General features: G+C 41.3%; 1 protein-coding gene across 1 annotated transcript in view; it reads right to left on the bottom strand.

The window, feature by feature from the left end:
* Positions 1-20,488, bottom strand: part of CLOCK (clock circadian regulator) — a 122,197-nt gene that overhangs the window by 17,233 nt on the left and 84,476 nt on the right. Inside the window, exons 7-11 of the mRNA XM_045018561.1 lie at positions 19,698-19,846; positions 16,525-16,616; positions 11,549-11,638; positions 4,767-4,887; positions 1,378-1,491 (exon numbers count right to left, since the gene is read on the bottom strand). Of these exons, the coding sequence (XP_044874496.1) occupies positions 1,378-1,491; positions 4,767-4,887; positions 11,549-11,638; positions 16,525-16,616; positions 19,698-19,846 (566 nt within the window). The remainder of the gene's footprint in view (positions 1-1,377; positions 1,492-4,766; positions 4,888-11,548; positions 11,639-16,524; positions 16,617-19,697; positions 19,847-20,488) is intronic.

Below are 20,488 nucleotides of genomic sequence, written 5' to 3'. Positions count from 1 at the left end.
TGCAGAGTGGCAACAGCAGCAGCAAACCCTCAGGTCCAATCACACGCCAATGGGCACCACCACCAGCCTTACGGACCATGGTGAAGTTAGCACAGCATCTGATCTCAGGGACAGGTCACCCATGGAGCCACAGCAGCTCATCCTGCCCAGTGCAGCTCCCCCCGGATGAGATGGATCGCTGGCAGCTGCCTGCCCGGGGGAGAGGCGCTCCCCAGCTAGGGTGACCAGATCCAGATGTCCTGATTTTATAGGGCCAGTCCCGATATTTGGGGCTTTGTCTTATATAGGCACCAATTACCCCCACCTAGAGTGACCAGACAGCAAGTGTGAAAAATCAGGACGGGGTGGGGGTAAAAGGAGCCTATATAAGAAAAAGACCCCAAAATTGGGACTGGCCCTATAAAATAGGGATATCTGCTCACCCTACCCCAACCCCCTGTCCTGATTTTTCACACATCTGGCTAACCCCAGCCCAGCCCTGTGTGACATTCCAATCCTGGCCGAGGAAGTGAGTTACTTTCACTTTCATTCCTCAGCAGGCAGCCAGCCTCCCGCCACCTACCCCCCAGCACCTCACCCAACCCAGCCCTGACTGAGGGGAGGGAGGAGAGAGAGAGAGAAGGATGCTCCTGGGGAGGAGGGAGAAAGGAGGGGGTGCTCCATGGGGCAGGGGGGAGAAGAATGGATGTTATGGGGCACAACAAAGGATACTGGTTGCAGAGCCTGCCTCACCTCACTTCAGCCAGGGAGAAAGAGTCACACTCACAGGTGAGCTCCTTCCCCAACCCCCTCCCCTTCCCAGAGACCCCAGCAGCCAATCCCCTCCCTCAGACTGTGCTGCATTCGGCTCTCTCTAGGACCCAGCAGCCTGCTCTTACATGCTCCACTGCTTCCCGTCTGTCCCGGCTCCAGGCAGAGCTGTGCCCCCAGACCTAGTGGTGCCCTAGGCGGCTGCCTATTCTGCCTATGCCTAAGGACGGCCCTGTGTACCTAGATATGGACTTAGGCACTTAAAAACACTGGCCTACATTTTTCTTTACCTCACGTCTCCTCTTGTGTAAAATGTTTATTAAAGTGTTTTACAAACATTAACACTCTTTAATGGAAGGAGTTATAGAGCTGAAAGGTACTATTTTTATTTTACTTTCACCTGCTCAGACATTACTGTCTACAATATAATACCAAATATAAAGAAGTATTATTTTTTCAGTAATGCTAAGTAGAAACAACACAACCTGTATCATGGTCTAGTATCTTTCAAAATAAATACCAAAATATTTTAAATATTATCACTAAGTTTTCCCAAACCTTTCCTAATGTATAAATCTTTGGAAAGTGCCTTTAATTTTGGCCACATTACAGTGAAGCATTTCTTACCATTATTCAAAGACTTGAAATTTCCTATAAACTTTACATATTCATATGTAGGTGGTTCTTTCGGATCTATTGTTCCTCGCAGCATATGGCAACAGAATTCTAGTTGATTTTTTGCTGAAACAATATAATGAAAAGGCAGCTTACATGATGAAACATGCACCAATAGAGATTCATATAAAAGCAATAATAATTAGCATACATATTTCATAAAAGAGACAAGATAGGTGAGGTAGTATCTTTTATTGGACCAACCTCCGTTAGTAGAAGGTATAAGCTTTTGAGATACACAGAGCTCTTCTTCAGGTCTGGGGAAGGAAATCAGAGTCTCTGAACTAAATACAAATTGGGATAAGCTTGTTGAAAGAAGTCACTTGAAAAAGAATTGTGCAACTGAAGGTTAAATTGTGATGCATAAGGGGTGTGATGTGGGAGTGTTACAGATTTTTGTAATAAGCCATAAAACCAGTGTCCCGGCTGAGTCCAGGATTTTAATGTCTAGCAGGCCTATGAATTTTAGTTCCCAGGCTCACTTTTGAAGGTACTGTGCTGGTTTTCTTTGAGGACAAGTATTAACAGATCAGATACCAAGTGACTGCTTTGTGAAAAGTGTCTGCTCATAGGTGACAGGGTGTTATCTTTTATCATTTTTCTGCATGAGTTCATCTGAGAGCACGATTGTCTGTTTCATTCAGATAGCTGTTATTGGGGCTTTGATGCGCTGAATGAATACACCACACGTGACTAGCATGTGTAGGACCCATGCACCTCCTCAAGGAATTCTTTCACAATTAAGACACCACAACCCACAACTACTACAATCCCACTGACAGTCATAAGAAAAAAGAATCATCTGACTGAACCTCCCCCCCGCCCCCGTGGATGAAACCAACACTGGATCATTACATCAACTGCTTTATGAAAAGATACAATGAAATCCTCCACAAACATTACATCACCACAGTCTTCCTACCACCAAAAGGACAGATATGCTGCCTCTAAACTCCAACCACCAGATAGTGATCAAACCAGCAAAGGGGGAGTTGCTGTAGTCCTTAAACATGATGACTACGTCAATGAGGCCAACTTCCCATTTAACAACAAACACTTTGTCCAAACCATGGGTACAGCCATGGGTATTAGCATGGCTCTCCAATATACTAAACTTCTCATGGGCCCATTTAAGGAAGAATATCTGGAAAAATGTACCACAAAACCAACAATATACTTGGGATACAGATATATTGATATTTTCATACTCTGGACAGAAGACCCAACTCTCTCATAGATTTTCACCACAACTTCAACCAGAACCACCCATTGATCAAACTATCTCTAAAACACTTCCACACCGGCATCAACTTCCTGGACAGCATGATCAGATTCAACAATGGAATCCTACAAACAGCTATCCATAAGAAACCCAGGGATCACCATATTTATCTCCAAAGATCTAGAAACAACCACAGACTCACCAAAAAATCTGTTATCTACTGCCAGCCACTCAGATACCACAGAACTTGCTCTGAAGAGAAAGTCCAGAATACTCACCTAAATACACATAAAACTGCCTTTACTAAACAAGAACACTCCATCCAAGAAGTAGATCGCATCATGGAAAGGGCCATCCAAATCCCTCAGAGAACTTGCTTCAATACAGCAAAAAAAAAAAAAAACATGCCCCACTGACCGCACACCCCTAGCTCTCAACTACCACCCCCCACGGAAACCCATAAGGCAGTGGTCCCCAACCTTTTCGTCTGGCGTCGGTGGTGACGCCTCTCGATGACATCACTTGTCAGCGGCAAGCGGCATCATCCAGAGGTGTCGCCGCCGAAATTCGGCGGCATTTCGGTGGATGCTCGACTGCTGGCCAGGACGCGGGCCCATTTAAATGTGCCCACGGGCACCGTATTGGGGACCCCTGCCATAAGGGGTACCATCAAACAATTACACCTATAGTTCATGGGGACCATATCCTGAAATAATTTTTTCCTGAACTCCTCCTCTGATCTTCAAACAATCCCCCAATCTCACCAAGCTAATCATCTGAAACAAGCTCCCTACAAACCAGAGCTCACCAACTCAAACTGTCACCAGACTGCCAGAACAACAGATGCAAAACCTGCTGACATATCATCACTTCTACAATGATTAACACCCCGTACAGTATACCTTTCAAAATTCATGGGTCCTAAACATGCTTATCACAACATGTGGTGTACCTCATCCAGTGCATCAAATGCCTCAATAATAACTTTGTGGGTGAAACCAGACATCACTATGGTCTTAAATGAACTCACACAGAAAAATGATAAAAGATAAAAATACTATATCACCTGTGGGCAGAAACTTTTCACAAAGCAATCTCTCCCTGTCTGATCTTTCAGTACTCATCCTCAAAGGAAACCTGCATAGCACCTTCAAAACTGAGCCTGGGAACTTACATTCATAAATCTGCTAGACACCAAAAACTACAGATGCAATAGGGACACTAGTTTTAGGGCTCCTTACAATAATTTCTAACACACCCCACTGCACACTATCCCTAATCACCTTCTTCAAACCCCCTATGCATAACAATAGAATTCTCAATTGCAGATTTTCTTTCAAGTGGCTTCCTGCAACATGCTGTATCCCTTTTCCCTTATGCTTAGCAATCTGTCCCCAACTTGTATTTAGCTCAGATACTCTGATTTCCTTTCCTAGACCAGAAGAAGAGGTTGGTATAGCTCAAAAGCTTGAACTGAAGAAGTTGGTCCAATAAAAGATACTTCACCTACTTTGTCTCTCTCATATCCTGGGACCAACATGGCAACAACACTATCGCAAACAACATATTTAATAAAGAATTTAATATACATGCTGCAATGGAGAAAAATGGCTTATGGCATTTTATTTTTTTCCCAACATGGAATTACCCAACGTAGTGGAGAGGAAACTATTGGATTTGTGTTTGGAAAGGCTCAGCAGCACTCACTCTCCATACTTCAGCTTTACGAAGAAGCCACAGAAGAGCGGAACTCCTACTAGGGAAGTTTCCATGGACAGCTGCCTAATGGGAAGTGCCTGGAAGTATGATTCCAATGGTGTATGACGTAATAGGTCTTTATCCTCTCCAGCTGCTATGATCATGTGACAATAAATTATAAACAGAAATACTTTCCCTGTGTTTTGGAAATGTTTATGACATGCAATGTTATTCTGGGAAATTTTAAAATAAAATATTGATTTACTTCAGAAAATAAAATGAATCATCTTTTTCCTTTAAGACCTATAAGTTTCACCCTGAAATCCCATATGCATTTACTTCCACTGAAACTGAGTTGCCCATATAAAGACTCTATGATAAGACTCCCACATCTACCAGATTTTTTAGCAATACAACTTACATTTTAAATATTCTTGTGTCAATGAATCACTTTCCAGCAGATGAGTAGACAGTATTTTATAAACCTCTGAATGTTCCCCCTCTGGGATAAAATTAAATATACTCTGATCCACAAGATCAGACTGAAAAAGAAAAAAAGATTTCAGAAACATTTTAATAATGCAAGACATGACATCTTTGCAAAGCCCATTGTTTTAATGTAAAGCAATTAAAGAGGTCAGGGATGAGAAAACAAACGAACAAAAACAGATTCAGCAAAACCATATTCTGAGGAACAAAATACCATTTTGCAAGAAGTGATTATCTCTTGATTGCACAGATTTTTGACACTGTTGGAGAAGTTACTTACCTTGTGCAGTAACTGGAGAACTTTGAAATGTGTCTCCCTGTGGGTGCTCTACATCAGGTGTGCCTGCACCCTGAACCTTTGATCAAGATTTTTTTGGTAGCATTGCCCATTCAGCCCACGCATGTGCCCCACAGAGCCTCATGTCCGTACCAAGGCTATATGGGGCTTTGCGGGTGAACCACCCTTAGTTCCTTCAACACTACAAAGTCCCACTGAAGCAGAGGGGAAGGAGGGCGGGCAGTGGCCCACCCATAGAGAGACACACCTTGAAGAACTGCAGTTACTGAACAAGGTGAGTAACTTCTCCTCCTTCGAGTAGTGTTCCTATGGGTGCTCCACTTCAGGAGACTCCCAAGCAATATCACCAAGGAGGCAGGAGATTTGGAGCAGAGTCCAATACGGAAGAGAACTGCACTGCCAATAGAAGCATCTGATCTAGCTGTAGACACCAAGGCATGATGATTAGAAACCATGAACAGAGTACCAAGCTGCCACTGCAACCGGTACATCCTTAAGTAAGGCTACAGAAATATTTGGTGCTCCTGTGGAACGTGCTATCACTCTCAAAGGGGTTGAACGTGAGTTCGGTTGTAACAGATTTTAATATATCCAGAGATCTACTTTGATAACCTCTATTTTGAAATTACCAAACCCTTGTTTCTGTCTGGAGTGGATACAAACAGTCTAGGAGATCTTCTAAATGGTTTGGTCCTCTCTCTAGATAAAAGAGTAATGCCCTCCTGACATCTAGTGTATGGAATATAGCTTCTTGACTAGTCTAATGTTGTTTTGGAGAAAAAAATGGGAGATGAACGGTTTGATTAATATGAAATTTTGAGGACACCTTAGATAAAAATATTGGATGGGCCCATAGTGACACTTTGTCTCTGGTGAGACCATAAATGGGGGTCTGCCATTAAAGCCCCCCAATTCTCAAACCCTTGGAGCAGAAGTGATGACTACCAGGAAGGCTGTCTTCACAGATAAATCTAATAAACAACACAGAGCTCATGGCTGAAAATGATGTTTCATAAGGCAATTAAGGACTAGGTTGAGGTCTCAGCTAAGAGTAGGATTTCTGATTTGCAGGGAAAGATTCAACAAATCTCTTAGGTATCTTGCTATGGTTGGGTCAGTGAAGAACGAAAAAACCCTATGGGTGTGTGAAAAGCTAAGTACCTAATGGAAGTGCTGCTAAGTGTACTCTAATGGAATTCATAGAAAGACCTGATGTTTTCAATTTCAACAGGTAATCCAATACCCTGGGAAGAGATCAAGTTGGCAAAATCTGACAACTGCTTTTACACCAAAGAGAATATCTTTTCCATTTCTGAAGGTAAGTATTTCTTGTGGAGTCTCTTCTACTACTTAATATTATCTGTTGTATTGCTGATGAACAGGATACCACTATTCTCGAGAACCACAAGGAGCCATGTTTGGGGCCTCAGAATCTGCAGGCTGGGGTGAAGTGTTTGACTGGCATCCTGAGTCAGTAGATAAGGAATGAATGGAAGTCACCACAGAGAGCATAAGACGAGTCTGATTAGACAGGAATACCAAATTTTATCTTGGCCACTTTGGTGCAATCAGTACAACTCTGGCCCGATCTTGTTGAGAATTTTAACTATAATGGCGTCGGTGAATGTGCACAAAGAAGCACCTTCATTCATGAGATGAGAAAAGCAGCTCCTAGCAATTGGGGATTGAGACCCCCTCTGAAGCAATACCTGATGCATTTTGTGTTGGCTGCCGTGGCAAATAGATCAGCCTCGGGGAATTCCGAAGCTAAGACTATTGTGTGGAGATCTCAAGAGTCCAGTTCCCATTTGTAATTTAGAAAGAAATATCTGTCGAGGTCATCTGCCATGATGTTCTGTATACCTGGGAGGCAAGAAGCTGAGATGACTATCTGATTGGCTATACACCAATTCCAGAGTTTTATCACCTTGACACAGAGAAATGGGAACATGCTTCCTGATGGTTGATATAATACATGCATGTCACATTGTCTGTCATTATCTTTACTGACTTGGATCTGATTAGAGGCAGACAGTGTAGACAAACATTTCTGACTGCTCTCAAGTCCAAATTATTGATGTGAAGAAGCTGCTCTTGTAGTGACCATTTGCCTTGCACCTTATTAGTCCCAGATGTGCCCCCCAACCTAAAAGTGAAGCGTCAACGTTATCACTATCATAGAGGGATTCTGAAGGAATGAGACACCTGCACTGATGAGTGACTGCAGAACCCATTACTGTCAGTCCCCCAATCTTCCTAGGTTGTGCTTGCTTGATTTGTAATCTTCTTCAAACTGTTCAAAGCCACTCCTGTAGACCTCAGAGATATTATCTGACACGTTGCACTACAAAAACGCAATCTGACATATGTCCCTAACAGAAGTCGGTCCAATAAAAGATATTACCTCACCCACTTTGTCTCTAAGTTCCTGGGACCAATATGGCTACAACAACACTGCATTAGACAACAGAATCCTCTTTGCTTTTGCAGTATTAGCATCTGAAGACAATCTTTTCCTCTTATTTGAGGTCTGTCCTGGTCCCTGAGATGAGAGTCATTAGTGTGAGAAATCTGCTGGAAAGGCGGTAGGTACTGCCAATCTCTGCATACGGGGAAGCTCCTATGAAGTCTAGGCGCTGTATTGGAGTAAAAAATGGGCTTTTCAAGGTTGATTTGAAGTCTCAGGCTGTGAAAAAGAGAACACATCTTTACTGCTGCCAAGACTTCCTAAAATGATCTGCACTGATCATTCAGATATGGGAAAATTATTATAACCAGATGACGTAGATGGGTAGCAACTACCACCAGAATCTTTGAGAATACCCTTGAGGCAGAAATAGGCTGAAAGGGAGCACCCTGTATTGATTGTGCTCACTGTTGATTAGAAAACAAAGAACTTTCTTGTGTGAAGGGTGAATAGCAACATGAAAATATGCACCCTGTAGGTCGAGAGTTGCAAGCCAATCCCCTAGATATAACAAGGGAATTATTGCTGAAAGGGTCACCATCCTGAATCTCTGCTGTTTTACATATCTGTTGAGAGACATGAGATATAAAATTGGCCTCCAGGCGCCATTCTTTTTAGAGATCAGGAAGTATTTTGAATAGAATCCCCTTCCCCTGTGCTAGTACAGGGCCTGGTTCTATCGCTCCTAAACTCAGAGGAGGTAACACCTTGCACCAGCAACTGATTGCAAGAAGGGTTCCTGAAGAAGGATGGGGAGGAGGAATGGGTAAAATATATATGGAGATATACCTATCTCATAGAACTGGAACAGACCCCGAAAGGTCATCAAGTCCGGCCCCCTGCCTTCACTAGCAGGACCAAGTACTGATTTTTGCCCCAGATCCCTAAGTGGCCCCCTCAAGGACTGAACTCATAACCCTAGGTTTAGCAGGCCAATGCTCAAACCACTGGGCTATCCCCAGATGGTATGGCTTCCAAAACCCATTTGTCTGATGTTATATTCTCCCATACAATCCCAAAAGGGGAGAGATGACATCTCAGAGAAGGGAGGGGTAGGAGGTTGCAGGTATAAACCTCTGTCTGTTGGATGGATGACACTCCTGACCACATCATCAAAACTGTTGCTTGGAGGACGTACATGGCTGAGAAGATGTGGCTGTAGCTGAAAGAGGTTTCTTCTTAGAATACCTTGGTCTCTTGGCCGGGGGCTCAGATGGCCTACGATAAGTTGAACACAGGACTGTGCTCTTTGTGCCATCTGACACCAATTACATCTTCTATTACAGAAATATAAATCCCTAAGGATAACAGCATGGCTCTCAAGTCCTTTAAAGTGTGGAGAGATGTATCCACTGAGTCCACAAAGAGCTTGCCACCATCAAAAGGAAGGTTATCAATGGTACTTGATGGTTACAGATTGTTGCAATAAGCCATAAATCCGGTGTCTATTCAGACCATGATTTTTAGTGTTTATCAAAGTTATGAATAGGAGCTTAAATTCATAACTTTGCTACTCATTAAAAATCATGGACTGAATAGAGATACTGATTATGGCTTACTGCAACATCCGTAACCCTTTAACAACCCCTCCCCCCCCACCTTTCCTGCCTATGACTGGAGGTGTGTTAACAGGCAACTTCACCTTGATTGGTCCCTTAAAATAAGCGTTAACTACTTATGCTAAACAATCTGTTCAAATCTTGTGTATAGCAGTGACACTTTGAGTTAGTTTCTCAGACCTGAAGAAAAGCTCTGTGTAAGCTTGAAAGCTTGTGTCTCTCACTAACAGACGTCGGTCCAATAAAAGATATTACCTCACCCACTTTGTCTCTAAGTTCCTGGGACCAATATGGCTACAACAACACTGCATTAGACAACAGACTCCTCTTTGCTTTTGCAGTATTAGCATCACCTGGAGTTTGCATGTAACTTCCCTTGGGACCTGAAGTCTCCGTAGTCTTCTTGTGGGTCAGTGACTGAGATTTTCTTGGAGATTTACTCCTTACATCCTTCTGCTTAGAGGCAGGTATCAAGGCTATCTCTACGGAGGATTTTGGTAACTTAGATGTACTTAGTGCTATGGTACAGCCTACATCTCTAGCAGTCTCCGATGACCAAGGTCTTGATGTGGACAGGGTACTTGCGGTACTGGAAGGGCTACATACAGGGTGGTCCTCCACCCTAGAATCCAAATATGGGCACAAAGCTTGCTTCATCATCAGGAGTTTAAACTTGATCTTGCACTTACTGGGGATATGTATTATCTCCCAAACAGTGGAGGCACGGGGAATGTCAGTCACTGAATGGTAATCACCTCACTGCAGGAGAGGCACCATTTGAACTCAGAAGAGCGGGGCATTCCTGAGCAATATAATAAAAAATGACCCCTAGAAGGGGAAAACTATTAACTGGTATCTAACTACATAGTAATAATTTTTCTTTTAATTATTTAGTTAGTTAAAGGAAATGAAAATAAAAGGAACAGCTGTTCCAATTATACAGACTATAAGATAACTAACTAATTATAGAGTGAACAGGCACACAGTAGACTCTGTCTCTGGCCGAAGGCGGTTGAGAAGAGCCTGCACAGCTCCATGTAGCCTCGGCACGGGACAAGAAGATGTGTGGGACTCATGAACTGGTCCAGTAGGCACTAGTACAAAAAATCTCCAATCAAGGGTGCAGGTGCACCTGACGTGAATCACCGACAGGGACACTACTTGAAAAAGAAATAAACGTTACTGTAAACACAACACAGATACATATGTAAAAGCATACTGGAACCTACTGTCTTTCCTTTGCTCTGATAATTTCAAATAGTGAAGCATTGGAATCAAATTGTGTACTGTTGATTTAAAATATCAGTACACATTTTTGCCTCTTGGTGGCACCAAAGATTTAAAATCTTCATCTTGAAAAACAAAAATAGAGGTGAGACAAGGTAGGTGAGGTATTATCTTTTCTTGGACCAACTTCTGTTGGTGGAAGGTATAAGCTTTCAGGCTTCACAGAGCTCTTCTTAGATAACAACAAAGTATTATTGATACTGTTTATATGCACAAATACATTAACAAAATCTCCAAAGAAAACAACCACAGAAGATATGTTTTAAAAAGAAAAAATTGAACTTAAAAGTTATCCCTCTGGAACCAACATTTTGGAGTTGAGGAAATGTAAAATTTGTTTAGCTGGAAAATTGAGCCATTTACATTTTTCTCATTTTAAGACAAGTTCTCATTCTAACACCGTTCACATCAAAGATTAATTTTTTGCCTTGCAGAACCATTGGTAAGAAACTTCTAGTCAATGTGGATACATTTTATAGACATTTATAAATCAGGTTCAGTCTGACAACTATTTTTTCCACCTCAGGTTTATAATTGACAATGAATTTTATATAAGCACTGTTCTCACTTTAAAATACTATTAGCTTTGGTTTCAGAAGAGCAACACTCCCAGGTGACACCTATACTAGCATGGACTAGAGAGTAAATATATCAATGAGATTAGCAGTACAAATAAAGATGAATGAGATGCAGTACAAATATGACATATAAGAGTCAGCCCAGTCAAGCAGCAACAGCATATTTGTTCCTGGTGAGTCCCGAGTTTGGGAAGTGACCAGGGTAACTAAAGATCAGTGGACAGTAGTTTCAAGAGTACCAAGCATGCTTCTCTTTAGCAGTCTCAGCTGATGAGTAATGGAATAACAGTAACAGTGGCGTCTGAGGAGAGTGTTTATTCCACTTTTCCAATTGAAGAGATTAAGATTGGGGACACATCAATAACCAGGGAGGGAGGTGTTTTAGAGGAAAAACAGAGGTTTCAGGACAGAACATACATTGTCTGTGCTCCAAGTGCTTTGAGAGGTGGAAGGTTAATAGTGCTTGCAGCAAAACTTAGTCCATAGACTAACACTGATATCTTACTGGAAGCAGTTCATACTTACTGGCAAATGTTCAAGTAAGGGAGTTACACTTTCAGACACATATATTATACTTCCATCTGTCATGATTGCTAAAAAAAACCCATCAAGAGCCTGAAATTAAACATAATGGGCAGTTAAATGAAAAGGAACACAGTACAATGCACATGACAAATCAAAAAATCTATATTTAACTTAAGAATGAAGGCTAGATTGACTTCATTTTACTTACTCTAAAAACAATGAGAGCATGTGTTATCACTAACACCTTTGAATATCATTTGTACTATATCAGCTTTACCATTATCATTTTTCATACTGTTGTGTTCTCAAAAAGCCATCTATAATTTACAAAACTTCGGTTAGGCGATAGATCTAACTATTGGCAGGTTTGTTTCCCTCTTCTCCCACCCCTACCCTACTAGAATTCTAGTCTTTAAAAAAGAACATGGAATGACAAGGAAGCAAGGTAATGCTAAACGGGAAAACGGAGATTGAAGAAAGGAGAAAATAATAATAGGCACAGAAAATCGGAGAGTGGAAGAGGAAAAAGGATGAAGGGTAGAAAGAGAAGGAGGAAATAATAGATTTCAATTATTAAAATCTTTGAAGTTCCAATTCTTTCCTAAAGAAACTCAGTAGAAAATAAATATTCACCCCCTCAGTTTAAAATTAAGAAATGGGAAGGCCATGGGTTTTAATAAAACTTACCTGTGACTGCTTTAATTACTGGTAGTGGTTTAAAATTTGTGTAAGCTTTAACATTCCTAATTAAGAGCACCATTCTGGCATCCTGATTATTTGGAGTAGTACCTGACCACCCAAAATAATAGTAGTAGTCCCACTGATTTCAGTGGAAATCCTTATCCTTGCATAAAAAGAACAGGAGTCCTTGTGGAACCTTAGAGACTAAGAAATTTATTTGAGTATAAGCTTTCGTGGGCTACAGTCCACTTCATCAGATGCATAGACTGGAACATACAGCAAGAAGATATTTATACATACAGAGAACATGAAAAGGTGGAAGTAGCCATACCAACTGTAAGAGGCCAATCAATTGAGATGAGCTATCATCAGCAGGAGAAAAAAAATACATAAATAAAAAATTTTTTGAATTGTTAATCGAGATGACCCATAGAAGGTGTGAGGATACTTAACATGGGGAAAAGATTCAATTAGTGTAATGGCCAAACCATTCCTAGTCTCCGTTCAAACCTAAGTTAACTGTATCTAATTTGCATATTAATTCAAGTTATCCTTGCATGGTAACATACCACTTAAGGAGAACAGAAATGGAGGTGGTGAGGAAGTAAGTTTAGCAACACCCCCTCCACCAGTTGACATATGAGAAGCCTTCTGCCCTTCTCTGGGTCAAGAGGGAGGTCCTGGGCCCATGACTTGCATTTGCTGAGCTTACTGCCGTTACTAGCACCCAGATTTCATTGGTGTTGTTACTGAGCAGGGGTAGGCTCAGCAGGCAAGGGTAATAGAACGGCAATTGGAGCAAGTGGGGACAGGACAACAGGGGAAGGGATGATCTCCCCCTGAGATGGGCCCTCTTCCTAGCTCCCTCACATCGCCTCAACCCCTGCACCCGAGCCCCACCCAGTGGGTTTCAGAGACGGGATCCACCCACTCAGCTGGGCACAACAGGGGTGCCACTCTCTGCACCTGAACAGGATTTCTGGATGTTAAAGAGGAAAGAGGACGGGGAACAGGATGAGTAGGGTCACTGGTGGTGGTGGGGCTGGTGCCCTCCTGGAATTCAGAGGTACCTAACACTCCTCTTTGATGGGCCAAGGGACAGTCCCTTCAGATGTACCCCACAGCCCAGCAAATGAATCACTGAGCCTGCCCCAATGAGTAATATATGCAATAAAGGGAGTCCTGACGCGGCACCACAAAGGACCCCTCCAATCTCCCAGCGGCAACTGGATGGTGACTTCAATGCCTAAGGAATAAGAGCATGTGACTGAGGAAGAGATACTTGCAGCCCAGAGGAAGAAGACTAAGAGGGGAGACCAGTTTCCCCAAGGACAAGAGGGCAAGCAGGAGGATAGCATTAGGGAGGAAAGACGGGATGGAAGTAAGCATCACTGTATTCTCAGGTCTTACAAGAACTTGAGGGGAACAAAGAGACCCCCACCAAAATGCCCTTCTGGGCAGCAACCTCTGCTGCCTGGAAGAAGATGACCTTCCTGTACATCTTGGAAGCCATCACAATGTCCAAGGGCCCCCACCATCTGAGCCAATGTCCACACACAGGTTTCGATGTGGGATGAGGCAGCCGCTAAGAGACAGCAAACACAGTGCCTCCTACTCAGGGAAGGGAGAGGGGGCCCTGAGTGCCACAGATGGAGACGGAGGAGACCGCAGCAGCAGTACTGGCAATGGTGGATGGAGGGGCCACTGCAGATGGTGATGGGGCAGTGGGTACGGCTGTGGCCACCTGGGCATATGCCTGTGGAGTTGAAGGGCAGGCAACCCCAGAGCTGATGGAAGGGACAGCACAGGGAGAGTGAACCATTGCCAGAAGCAGCTGCTGAGATGGAAGAAGCCAACTGGGCAAGGCTCTTCCCTTTTTTTCTTGCCCTGGCCCTTCTTGCTGACTTGAGCGGGCCTCGTTGTTGTTGATGGGTTTAGCAGCCAAGTCCTTGCCTGTGCCCTTTGCCACCACCCAAAGGGGGGCAACAATGATGCCGGCAGAAGTGTGGGTGGTAGCCACAGGAGTGGAAGGAGGAAGAAAGCTGAGGTGAGAGAACCATGCAAGATGAAGGGGAGGCAGCAGATATCCAGGGCAGATACATGGAAGGGATACAGTTATCAGACAAAATGGACTGAGAAAGGACTGGAAAGAAAGCATCCATTATGGGGTTCAAGGCTCCTACATCTGGTATAGTGGGGAGCCAACCCCCCTCCTTTTATAGCCCTCTTAACCTTCAGACAAAAGGAGGGTGGTGGGGGGGTCAGGGAGCAGGATGGAAAGAGGGAGAGGTGACAACAGCCCCTCAAAGAGATGGTAATGTTTAAGGAAATGATGATGAACTATATTGTACAATTTATTGCCAAGTAGTTCCAGATATTTTAAGCGAATAAAACTGTGGCTTTATTTCACATCCACTACCTACTGTCTTGCTTCCAATGGGGCTGAACAAAGGATGGTCTCATGGTTAAGGCAGTCAAATAATGCCTTTGAGAACTTGATTCTGTCCCTGCCTCTTCCAGAAAGTTCCTAAGTGATACTGGGCAAGTTGCTTAAACCAGATTTTTCACAGGTCGTCACTGTTTCTGGGCCCTCAACTTGAGATCTTGAGGTCTGATTTGCATAAGTGTTGAGCATTCTCAGTCTCAACAGAAGTCAATGGAAGCTGTGCTTTGAACATATGAAGTGGTACACAATGCTCAGCATTCTGAAAAATCAGCTCCTATGTGTAACAAATTGTAAACCCAGAATTAGTTTATACTTTTGTTGCCAGTATTGCCCCTCTTGGCCCAAGTGGTTAGTCCATATTCAGGGCCTCACATATTTGTTTCCCCTATGAGGAGAAATGGATGATGAGTCAGAAATTTCTTTGTATGAACACAAAATTGCAGGGAAGTTCTGTTTCCCTTGAATACCACTGAAAAACGGCAGGCAGTTTCCTTGCTTACAATTTCCTAGTCTGCCTCTGCAACCAGCTTTGTGCTCCAAGGAGCTCTGTCTCTCTGCTCCCTCTCAGGGCCATGCTCATGAGTGCTTCTCTTGATTTCTTCTGCTTTCTCCCAGCTCTTTGAATTTCTGTACAAGATAATTTTTTAGTTCTTTAAGTGATTGCTGTAGCTCATCTGTTAGCAAATTCCAAGTTGGACAAAACTTTCCTAAAGGGGAGGAAGTTTTGCCTACTGAATAGAGCACTGGACTGGGACTCAAGAGAACTGGGTTCTATTCCCAGCTTTGCCACTCGCCTGCTTGGTGACCTTGGGCCAGTCACTTCCTAACTTTGTGTTTCAGTTTCCTCATCTGTAAAATAGGTGTAATTACACTTACCTTCTTTGTATGTGGTTTGAGATTTATTGATGAAAGCACTATACAAGAGGTAGGTATTATTTTGACGGTCATCTCTCTGTGCCTCAGTTACCCATCTGTAAAATGGGATTATACCACTCCCTCACTTTGCAGGAGTGTTGTCAAAATTGATGCTTATGAAGCACTCTGATACTATAGTGGTAAGCACCACAGAAAAGCCCATGAGGAAATTAATAATTAAATCTTCAGAGCAGAATTTGAATAGTGTGCAGTAAATAAGGTCGAGGGCTACACGTTGAACAACATGGGGAAAAAACCAAAACATTGAATATCTGCTCATTAAGCGAGCCCTGCCCAATCTATGCACTAATTGAGAAAAAGTAATACATGATTATGTAATTAAAGACTGTATCATAATGCATATGCACAAGGGGTTGAATTAAAGATGCACAGGCAACCTTAATGCATTTCCTAACGGCTGAGCACTTGAGTTTGCAACCTCAATAAACTGCTGGATAATATGCAGATACACAAAGTACAATTTTTATTATGCATACTCTTTTCACAAGCTATAGCCATACTTCCAATCAAGAAGAGAATATGCTGAATAGTTTTGGTAACTAGCATTTAGTTTAAGCATAAAAAAATAAGCTAACTCTGCCACAAAGGTACTAGTCATCTTTGTGTAGATGCACAGTTATGCCTTTTTAAAAAATGATTTCTAATGATAGAGATTGGAAATATTTTATTCCATTTTAAAGAACAGTTTTCATAAACTTAATAGTACACTTTTGTATTTACAATATATTATAGCCCATTTAGTTAAAATTACATTTGTCAAGATATTTATTTGCAGATTTCTAGGTAGATAGTGTTGCAATTAAAATATGGATTTGAAAAGGAATACCATTAAGCTAAAAGATTCTATCTTCACATAGTGGTGGTTTGCTAAGGAGAATCCTCTCTTTTCAAAAAGATAGAAATGATAATGTACCTCCAACATTAACTGTGTGAACTCTTCATTACTAAGGAATGTAGGTTTCCAGTCCTGTCGAATTTCACTGGCATCTGACTGTGCAGTGATTTCTGTAATCAGAAACATATACATGAATATTCATTTATGATTCACACTCCTGGAAGCAATTAATTCACACCACTGAATTATATGAATTGAGGGAAAGCTCTTTAGTCTGCTGTAATATGAAGAAGGGAAAAAAATTGTCAGTTTTTTCCATTCCCTTCTGCAGTCCACTCATCACACCAGAATGTTAGTTCCTGGAAGGGTGATTAAAAAATGGAAAAGTTATCCAACAGCATGATAACATTCTGTCTTAGAGAGTAGGAAGACAATGCTAGCAGAAACTTGTATTCACACCGCTGCAGTCAAATCACCTTGTGCTGTGATTCTGTCAGATCTCAAGTTAATGTAGTGTTAAGCTGGACAAGAGCTCTCCAGATAAATGAGACAAAGAGTTTAAAATTCACCTGGAAACCCTCAGGAAGCCAGTGCAGGTCATCAAGCATGGCCTGAATATGCTCGTGGCAAGACATTCTGTTTAATAAGAAGGCTGAGGCATTCTGCACTAGCTTCAGTTTCTGGTCAATTTTAAGGCCATGCAGAGTAAGTTGAAGTAGTCTAATCTTAAAGTGATAAAGACACAAATGACCGCCATAGCAGAGACGAACGGTCACAACCTCCTGGTTGTACTTAAATGATAAAAAGCTGTCCTGGCTATTGATGTACCTGATCTTCTAATTGCAGCTCAGAGTTTGACCAGATCCCTAGATTGTAAATTTGAGCAAATGGTGGGCCCACTCCTCATTTAGTGGGGTAGGTATTATTCTCACTATATTTGTTAGTGATCACATTTTCGAAAATTGCATTTTAACACAAACTTCAATTTCCAATGCATTTCTTCATTTTAATTTTTAAAATAATTCTGATAAAGAAGGCAGTTTATTATTTACAGCCTGGTACTGATTCAGATGCACCAATCTGGTATCAACTGTTCTCTTCCATTAGTCTGGAAGCTGACTTGTTTATTTCAATTTTAACAAAACAAGAGAGAATGCCTACCCCAGCCTTTAAGTGCTTCAGATATCTAAGTTATAGTTTTCTACTGTCATCCATTGCCATAGTATCTGAGAGCCTTCCATGTAAAATCAATAGCAATAATCTCTAGTGAACTTCAGAAAAACCCTCACACTTCTTTTTTGGGGCAAAGTCTCTAATTCATGCATTGTTTTTTGCTGGTTGACTGATGAAATTTGTTACAGAGGTGGTTTTTACTTTTTTTTTTTTTAATGTTTTGGGATGCCAATGTTGCAAACAACCATTAAAAATACAAGCAATAAACCCATTATGAAACAAAACAGTAGCATATTTCACCTACTTGTAATAACTAGTCAATAGAAAACATTACAAAAACTCCAGAGTGTCCTACATGGACTAACTCTCCTTGGAGAAAAGGGGTTTGATAATAGATTGATTTGTTTCTGTGTTTTCAGAAGTATCAATGTTAAACATATGTCTTACTAATATTACATAGCATGGTTAAACATTTAATGTTATTAAATCTATTAATACATGCATGCATGTTTTCTCTTTTTTGTTCCATTTTAATTGTTGTATTTACTGTTTTAATGGTATTGTTCTAATAAGCATCTGGTGCTATTAGGACAGTAACCATAATACTCAAATAGAGGACATACAACGGGCATGCAAGCATAACCATGTGATGAAAGTTGTATTGACAATCACCATATGAACATGTGGATAGGTATATGTATTAATTGCCTTCCCAGCTTTGCTTGTTATATTATCCATCTGTTTCATATGGGTTATATTACCCTTATATGTTTCTTATTTCTCCACCTCCTCCTGGGAAAGACAGTATATTCTGCTCAAAAGTTGCAGAGGGCAACTTCTCTTCATCATATCCCCTGGATGTTACCTAGCAGACAGTGTTTTGTTTCAGTTTGCTTGTTTTTGGCTAGCATGCAATAGCTCTCATCTGCTGAGTCTGGAAGGCTAACTTTACAGTATATTAGTATAATGAGCATGTATAATTAGGTGTACATTTGTAGTAAACATTTTTTTTTAATCTCACAGCTACCAGGATGAACTGCAAGGTGCTATATTAATGTATAAAGAACAAAACAAAAAACTAGGTGTGGGGGAAGCCATGGCTGTCTTAACTGAGAGAAAGACTGAGAGAAAATAAGATACTTTTGAATCAAACTCAACCGCCATGGAGAGGAAGAACCATCCATTCTGTTAATACATTAAGAAACTTCCTTAGTTTAAACACTCGAACAAATAAGGACAAGTTTCTCAAAACAGAAAATTCTCTTGTCATATTGAAGTTTCTTTGAAACTGAGGATTTCAATGGAATTTGTAAAGTACACAGAAAATAACTTAGTGGACTGACAAGAAAATGCTAATCCTTCAGTTTATTCCCAGAGATCAGACACTAACAATACTATAAAGCAGCTACTAAAAATCATGTGACATGAAAATAAAATAAAAAATCGTAATTTCCTTCAGAATTCTGCCCAAGAAGTAGCTTTAGAATTATTATGTACGAAAGGGATCAAAAATATAATAAACTAACAAGACACAATAAGACACAGGGCACGTCTACACAGCAAAACAAAAAACGCACACTAGGGCAGCAAGTCTCAGAGCCCAGGTCAACTGATTCCGGCTTATGCCGCGGGGCTAAAAATAGCTGTGTAGACATTTGGGCCCAAACTCTGAGACTCATTGCCATGAGCTGTGGGTCTGTGTTGTTTTTTGGGGGGGGGGGGCGGGGGGAGTCCTGTGTAGATGTATTCATAGAATTAAATGGAGACGCTTCAGAAATTAATAGGTTTTGAAAAATTAACAATACAAAAACAAACTATAATTAAGATTTTGGTGCATTTTGTACAGTGCTAATCTATTCATACAACATTTTCTTGTCTTAGTTGCTTATTGAGTGACTAAACAACGTGTTCCATTTATGATGTCTGTATGTGGAAATCCTTCATCTGTAAAGATATCCCTTGTACAGCTTTGGTTTGGGGAGCTGTTTTGCAGTTTACTGGGGAGAATTAAAGGCCTGAACCAAAACCCAACTGAAAGACTCCAGTTTTCCAGCTGTCTTGTTACACCACAGAATTACCTTTGTGCTTCCGTAAAAAGTCAATGCTTTTCTGCAGTACAGTGGATTTATCCATCTTCCGAACATTACCCGGAAGCATGGAACCAAGCTCTTTGATGAGAACATTAAACTGATCTCTACGTTTCTTTTCAGACTTGTTTCTAGACACTCTGAAAAAGACAAAAATGGAAACCATGTAATAAAAACAGAAGCAAACTGTGTCAAGAATATTTCACAGATGACAGGTTTTAATCAAATTTTCAATTTGGAATGAGAGTTAAAGGAGTCAACTCTTACAAAGGTGTGTATTACTGATAGTATAAATTCTGTGACTATAACAATGAACATCTACTTACAGATTAACACCAAAATGAGATAAAATTTGACAATGATAGCAAATATAAACATCAATTCAATATTCATCTAATAGCCAAACATCTAACCATTCATTTGTGGTCAGGATACAAGTGTTAAGTATATGGAGGACTTAGGGACATGGACAAAAATTACTCAGCTGTTTATTTTAAAATTAGGCTACTACGCTGTCCTCTTACCTGGGTGATCACAAGTCACTGCAGCAAACAAGGATGTTAAACAGAGATTTCAGAAACTAAGTCATTTCCAGCAATATACACTCCTTCCTTTTGTCTTGCAGTGGGTCAGCAGGACAAAAAGGGGAGAACCGATCTAATCTAGGCACTTGACTCTGATGACTGAGAACTTCTCCAACTGTCCACAACAGCAAGTGCCTATTTCAGTGATGGCCTGAATCACTAGAATGGGATGCTTGCCACGTATGCCTTTGTGCCTAC

Source organism: Mauremys mutica, chromosome 5, assembly GCF_020497125.1.
Source record: "Mauremys mutica isolate MM-2020 ecotype Southern chromosome 5, ASM2049712v1, whole genome shotgun sequence".
In the NCBI taxonomy this organism is placed as follows: Eukaryota; Metazoa; Chordata; order Testudines; family Geoemydidae; genus Mauremys; species Mauremys mutica.
Note: the sequence above shows the minus strand (reverse complement) of the source record. Positions and strands in the feature narration are given on the sequence as shown.